Source organism: Triticum urartu, chromosome 2 (assembly GCF_003073215.2).
Source record: "Triticum urartu cultivar G1812 chromosome 2, Tu2.1, whole genome shotgun sequence".
In the NCBI taxonomy this organism is placed as follows: Eukaryota; Viridiplantae; Streptophyta; class Magnoliopsida; order Poales; family Poaceae; genus Triticum; species Triticum urartu.
In genome coordinates this window covers 31,057,717-31,065,168 of record NC_053023.1, presented here as the reverse complement: position 1 = coordinate 31,065,168, position 7,452 = coordinate 31,057,717, and the positions used below count along the sequence as shown (strand labels likewise).

General features: G+C 43.5%; 1 protein-coding gene across 1 annotated transcript; it reads right to left on the bottom strand.

The window, feature by feature from the left end:
• Positions 1–3,213: 3,213 nt before the first annotated feature.
• LOC125535411 (OVARIAN TUMOR DOMAIN-containing deubiquitinating enzyme 1-like) lies at positions 3,214–7,213 on the bottom strand. Its single transcript, XM_048698466.1, has 10 exons — positions 6,969–7,213; positions 6,384–6,483; positions 6,220–6,293; positions 5,358–5,420; positions 5,189–5,272; positions 4,953–5,102; positions 4,284–4,318; positions 4,114–4,169; positions 3,948–4,039; positions 3,214–3,694 (listed from the first exon to the last, which is right to left on the bottom strand). The coding sequence occupies exons 1-10, from the start codon at positions 7,173–7,175 to the stop codon at positions 3,362–3,364; spliced, it is 1,194 nt and encodes a 397-aa protein (XP_048554423.1). The 5' UTR covers positions 7,176–7,213; the 3' UTR covers positions 3,214–3,361.
• Positions 7,214–7,452: the final 239 nt, after the last annotated feature.

Sequence of the window (7,452 nt, the reverse complement as noted above, 5' to 3'; positions counted from 1 at the left end):
GTTTCAAAAGATGGTCTTCTGTAAACCTTCTTGAAGATGGCCTTACCACATAGCAGACGAGATTGTTTGGATACGCTAGTTGTTGGGCGCCAGAACCTTGCCTATGAGATCCCCCTCTGGATCCTCCCATCTCTTCTACATCGTTTAGAAAAATGGTTTTTGCCTCAGCCACAATGAGATTCTGTGACGCCGTGAGATCCTCGACGCCTGACCGCCAAGCTTCCACATATGAATTCCCCCTAGGAGCCATCCCCCAGTTCACTTGACCCATCCTTCGCCATCAGAGAATTGTCCACACCACCGTCTCTCATGTCCACCATTGCTTTAGCAGCTGTGTTCTAACTCTGAAACCAACCAAGGATGGGCAACCATGCAAGGATTTCCTCATAATCATCCCGAGTTGCCAAGAAGGAAGCCTAGTCGGAGGAGTGGAAGGGCAGAGAGGAGAGGATCAGAACGACGGACTAGAGGGGGAGATTGATCGAGATCACACTCTCAAAGATGGTTTTTCCGCTTGCGATTGTCGGCCGCTAAAGCGCCGCTAAACCAGAGAGAACATCTAGACAGGGCTCTTAGGATCAGCTAATTATTTTCCTTTTTCTCTCTTCCCCTACAAAGTTAGTAAGAAGAAGAGGAAAAATACCAATTGATGATATGAAAAACATTTCTACATACTTCTACCGTATTGTGAGCCTAGATTCTTAATAACTAAAATATTTGGTACAAAGTTTAAGCAATATTTATTTTAGCAAATAAAGTTATAAGTAAGAGTATACGGAGAGGAGGATCCTAAGGTTTGAAAATTGCAACCTCATGCCTCCCATGCCCCCCCCCCCCCCCCCCCCAATGCATGTCTTCTTGTGGCTTTTGACTCACTACAAGTTTATTTTACAAAGAATCATCAGAAGCTACTCAGCAGGGATAATTTTGGTAAGTGACAGAAGTTAGCTGACAGTCTGACACTAGTTGTTTGCTTTGCAGTGAACTTGAAAGTGTTACCCATCTGTTTTACTAATGTAATGTGATACGTTTAATTTGCTATGACATTTCTCGCATGGTATTATAAAGAGGTTGGATGTAGCTACGAACATATGTCAAGTCTATGGACGAGTGATTCCAACAAATCCATGATTAATATGTTAACTAGTGCAATGATGTGTGAACACTTTGAAGCTACGTAATGATTTGCATTTTGTGCGATGTTATTGGTTTGAGTTACATGTGGTCAGCCAACGCTCCTGAAGCCCTGACGCGCCCTCTGGCAGAGTGGCACTATTGACACTGACTCCTCGATGCAAGCCCCTGATAAACCATTAGCCGATTTTCACAAGATGGAGGTGCTTCGAATGATGTATGCAATATTGTTTCCTCTATGTTTTGTCGTAGTTTTCCTGCGGGTTTACTTTCTTTGCGCAAACGGCTAGGGTTAAACTGTTTTCAAAACTGCTGGCCTGGGGATACCACTGTACTCCTGACCATCCAACCTTGCGAGTGAGGCTAAACTGTTATGATGATTCTTTTTTTTTCATTTTTAATGAAACAGAATACATGCATTTGTCTGGAGATCCTGGAGGGAGAAAGAATTGTGGTCAAGAGAGAGAGAGAGAGGTGTGAATGGACGGTGCAAGCACATTTAGTAATGACGTGGAGTGATGGACCACCTTTCGTTACAGCCAGAGTTGAACATGCTCGATCTTGCGAACAAGAAACTGCAAAAGCTTGAAAGGTGTAACATTTGTTCATTGTTTTTGAGATATCTCACCATCCATACCGAATGGTAAAAGAAAGAAGTGAAACAACTGGGAGGAAACTTCAAAGCTCACAAAGACCAGACCGCATCTACTATGAGGTCGCACAGTTGTTCTTTTGAGCAGCTACCTCATAGTAGCAGCAACTGTGCAATGCCTCTAGAGCCTCGCTGTGGCCATTGTGGATCTCTATGCACTTCTTGTCAAACGTACCTTCCAAAATGCCCGAGCTTTCAGCATACTTGCCCTTGGGGACTGCGTAAGTCATGTTTTCTCAGGCACCTCAAACAAACAACCGGCGGTCATCCATTGTGTTTTGAATAGGCAAAGAATCATCTTTCCTTCTCCTAAAAACGATTGGTTTTTGACCCTGATGTTTTTTCTGTAGGTCACAGGAGCAATGATCTTCAGCGCAGCGTGTGGATCAGCAGGCATCACCGTTCTCCTTGACAATGATCTCAGATCTTGCCCCAGAAATCACTGATCTCCTCCGCGTCTGGATCAGCGGCGGGATGCAACGAGATGGGGACGACTGTTTAGGGATTTTGACTCTTAGTCCCCTCCCAAGCCAAAACAAACTCAGTATTCTACGCAGCCCACGTTCCTGAAGGCCGGGTGCGACCCGTTCCTGAAGGAGGCCTGGCGCCCTTCACGAATGTGCTGAACCGTCACGAAAAAATCAGAATGGGGTAGTGCAATATCTAGATCTTATAGGTCCTGATATTACTCACATAGCGTGGTTGTGACCTATGATTGCCAAATTATCTGTCGTTTCAGGCCCTTGAGTTGTCGAGTTTTTTCTATGTTAGTGTCAATAGATGGCTTCAGTTTTGATTGAAAACCATTTTACATGGCACTTGCATTGCTTTTACTATAGTGCGAAACTCATCTTGGACAACCATCAAGACATCAATGGGCTAAAAGCCTAAACTGAGAAGAAATTGGGCTATCAACAAATGTGATGTAAGTTGTGCAACAAGCAGAGCAGATGGTTCACTTCCCTAAGAGTACATATAAGTAGCCTTTAAGTTTCAAGAACATATAAGTAGCCTTTAAGTTTTCACTGGAGAAAGGGCAGGTTTCGATATTTCAGTCAGAATTTCAAGCCCTAGAAACCCACTGCCACAAACAGAAAAAAAGTTTGGTCTATTCACTCTCGCTTATGTGTGAAGGGATAAGAGGCCAGTGAAGACAAATAAAATTAAAGATGACACAAGATTCAGATTCACATTCAATGTTCTATTCATCTTATATAAGCCAGGTTTGGTTTCAAAGAAGTTCTTGACTTTGCATTCGCAGTCAAGCTCATATAGAAATTGTTATTATTCAAAGAATCTGATATAATTCAGGTCTGATGTTGCAAATCTTGCACACAACAGTATCCCAATAATTCCTCATATGTTCCTATCACATCTTCTATCCTGTAGCTTCCTTCCAAATACAGGAGAACTAACAACAGCATCAGCAAGGTAAACCTTGCAGCAGCAGTAGTCGCGGGTTGTTGTGGAGCAGACCGACAAACGGCCACACACACTATAGAGGACTGTTACAAGGTTTCCCCATAATCATCCCGGAGGAAGTTTTTGCCGAGCGAGCGAACTCGCATAGTTTGTTCACTTGCGGTAAAGAATGTCACAATGGCCATGCCGACACAGTAAGGTCAGCATGGGTGTGCCATCAGATGATAGCAAGTCGCCATCGTAGCTTCCCTGCTTCAGCGGTATACGAGCTGTGCTCGAGGAAAGGTAGCTCCGAGTCAAACGGAGAGGGCCCTTCTCCATGTCGAACTCATGGAAGAAATCGAGGCGCTTCACTAACACACCTTGATCCGTCAAGCTCTTGTCCATGACTTCGACACGCAAAGGTATGCCGAGTGCATATGTCAAAGCCCTCATTTGTGTAGCGGTAGCTTCAGCATCCAGGGATCGCACCGCCTTCCAACAGAACTGTTATCACAACGATATATGTGGAATAATTTAAAATGTAATCTGTCAGCGGTAAAATGTAGTACTGGTTATCTTTATTACTGTAAATCAGGGAAAATTGACTAGTGGCAAACTTTATTTCTGAGCTAAAATGTTTATCCAGAGAGAAAGGTAATTAGTATGCCAAGTCTCAAAGACAAAGAGGGCAAGATAATCCATTTGTAGTATATCGAGAATGATATCTGAGGATAGTACGAGGAAGCAGAAATTCCACCTGGAGGACATTCAAATTTTTAGGGATAGATTGCTTGTAGAACTCGTCAGTACGGATTTCAGTCTCAGTAATCAACCTAAGGAGAGATATAACTGGCAAAAACAACATGTTATATACAGAACAAATAGACAAACAACACATCCTAAACAAGGATTGCTATCCTTACTCCTGCCTGAAAAGGACTCCTGCAGGCTTCTCTGGTACAGCCATTCAGAAGTACAGCTACAAAAGACAAGAACTTGTTTGTAAACAAAAATATAACTAACACGAAATGAAGGTATCTTAAACATATCGTCAAGACCTTTCTATGAATATCAAGTTAAAACATACACATACCCTGCTGCAATGACGTTGAGAACCTCATTGAGCTCCTGAAACAAAGTGCAGACACTAGGTTATGTATGTAATTTAAGCTATATCATGAAGAGAATGTCAAAGTGCTACAGGAGTCCATCCCTCTTCCAGAAGTAGTGGCGAAACAATATCATATAAACCCAGCCAAAGATCATGCTGATTGATACGTAATGCTCAATTATGTTCATAGTGAATTTGGTGTTCGCAGCAAACACTTATAGCTGTTAGATAGTGGCGTAGTGCCCACAATTAAGCGAAAATTTGAAATCGAAACTACAATCATCAAGAGCAACATAAAACATGGCAAACTGAAAATTTTATACAACTGTGAAAGAATGAAACATTCTAGTGCCCTACCCATGCAGTGGTCCTGTACTCTGCATCATCTTATCCATTTGTTATTTTCTTTAAGGCATTGTTCAGTCTGTTTCAAGGCATTGTTCAGTCTGTTAATTTTTAGGAGATGGTTGAAGGTTAACAGTCTGACGAGGAAGCATGAGTTCAGTTATTTTTCAGAACAATTCAGGCAACAAAAGAGATGCATACTATTGTTAGCAAGTATATATATCCCACATAATTATTTTGTACATAAATGGATAAGGAGATAAGGGGAAAAATGTTTATGCTTTTGTAAGCTAGTACAGTACTTACAGAAACAACACTTGAGAAGTATTCTTCGGGATCTATCGAGAAGTATGCTTTGTTCCACTCAAGACAAGAGAATCTATCTTTAGACATATCCAAGCATTCCATAAGACGAGTAACCTCAGCTTGTTTATCTTGCATCTGTCGAAGGATCTCCTGTAGACAAGCCTATTTGTGTTACATTTCCATGCAGATCAAGAAAGGAATACCATCATCATGAGTAAGTAAACTGAAACAGTTACCATGTAGGAGAAGATAAAAGCTCTGTAAAAACAGCTGCCATCTTGGCGAGTTCTTCTGAAGAGCACATAATGCTTACTGAGAATCTATATAAGAAAATGATTTTCAGATATGCACAACAAACTAAATCATGACAATGCTTAGCATGAAATTAGCTGAAGGCAGACAAACCTTCATCTTTTCCTGGATGATGGAATTATCTGGAGATTCACGAACCAATTCCGAGAGTTGTTCCTGCAATAACAAGAATAAGAATCACAAAAGGTAGCATTAAGGTATGATGGATGATATGCAATATTCATCTAACTTGAGCATGGATTTGAATAGTAATGCTGATGAAGCAAAATTGTTTTTATGGTTTTCACACATGGAACAAAACTGAGGACTTCATGGTAAGAGAACTTCTGTTTCAAAGAAGAAGAAATTATAAGGTGCAAAATATTGATTACAATTCACAGTGATAATCATTTAACATCTGCCGACATCATAGTACTTTCCACTGTTTAATTGCTCAATACAACATCTAAGAAATTATATACTGAAAGAATAAACAAACACATAACGACAGGGGCACTCAACAAGCTTACTGTGGAAATGATTGAGAATGCAACTCCCAAATATCATGTGATAGTCAATTGGCAAAAAACTGAATATCTTGTGATAGTCTAGGGTAATAGGACGTTTGGGAGGTCAGGTACACTCAGGTGGTCTGAAACTGAACCGAGCACGAAAAAGAGAATCTACTGCTTTACAGAGTTCATTCACTTCATGGTTGAAGAGCTTACATCATCTAAGATTGCGATTGCTCAATACAACATCTAAGATTATATAATACATAAAACAGTAAGCAAACAAAGAACGACTGGGGCACTGAACAAGTTTACTCCATTATATAGTAAGACATTCGGGCCGTCAGGTACACTCAGGTGGTCTGAAATTGAACCGAGCACGAAAAAGATAATTTACTGCATTATAGAGTGCATTCACTTCATGGTTGAAGAGCTTAAAAAACTCCGAGGTACAGCATTCTCACCTGAGGTCCTAATGCTGTCGGACGAGCATGTGGACACCCGAAACCACCAGTGAGGGCACGGTCGGTTCTCCCATCTGAGCAGTAGAGAGAATAAGTTACAATGAAATGATATCATCTGGTATGTTTCCTCGGATCACTCATGAAGTGTGTAGAGAGGAAGTTACCAGGAAGTGACCCCTGGAGCTCCCCTTCCGAATCCTGATCATCTTCTTCTTCCTCCCCTGAATCTTCATCATCTCCTAGCTCCCCTTCTTCCAGCTCCACCTAGAAAATAGCAGAGTATTCCTTGTATAAGAGGAATTTCGAGCACAAATGTAGTGAACAGGGAATACCAGAACATCCTTGTTAGGTTACCAAGTTCAGCTGATTGTACCAAGAACAACTATCAGAAGTTCAGAACACAATTTTGGGTCAAATTAGAAAATCCCACCCGTCTCCCCACGAACTGCAAGAACTTGCAGAAGGGTCCGCGATAATCAAACCAATCCATTGGAGGAACCTATGACCGCGGCCGATGCTACAACCAAGAACTCATCCCCCCATGAACTGGCCGCCGCGCCCGATGCCCCGATCCGACAGCCAGCCAAGAACTAATATCCCCCACAAACACAAACTGGGGGCAAGAAACAGGCCAAGAACGACAAAAAGAACACCCAGACGCACCAAATTTCACCGACCGGAAGATGATTCTTGCGAAAATATCTCCGAGCAATCGCCATCGAAGATGCTACAGGACGCTGAGAACTCACCGGATCCTTGTCGGCGGGAGGCGGCGGGGGCGCTGAAGTGGGAAGCGCCGTCTGGTCGCGAGAGTGCGACTGCGCGGGCGGTGGGGGCAAGCGTGGGGCCTTCGTCGGTCTAGCATCGCCATCGCCGCCGCCGCCGCCGCCGCGGTCTCCGCTGCTTCCCGCTCTGGATGGCTGGGCCAGGTCATCGTATTCTCTCTTCGGGCCCATTTCTTTCCCCTCCGAGATTTTCTCGCTTTTCCCCTCGTCTCGTATGGAAATTCTGTATCGCTCCTCTCAGGGACCCAACTGCTGCGCCATATTTAGGGCATCTCCAGCCGCGCCCCCAGTAAGGCCTCCCTAGGCGATTTTTTCGCGCCGGCGCCAAAAAAACAGCCCAGTCGCGCCCACAGGAGCCCGATTTTCGCCGGCTTGGGCCGAAAACAGCGCCAGCGGACCCAGGCCGAAGCCGGCGCGCTGGGGAGCGCCCGGGGGCGCCGGGGCGAAC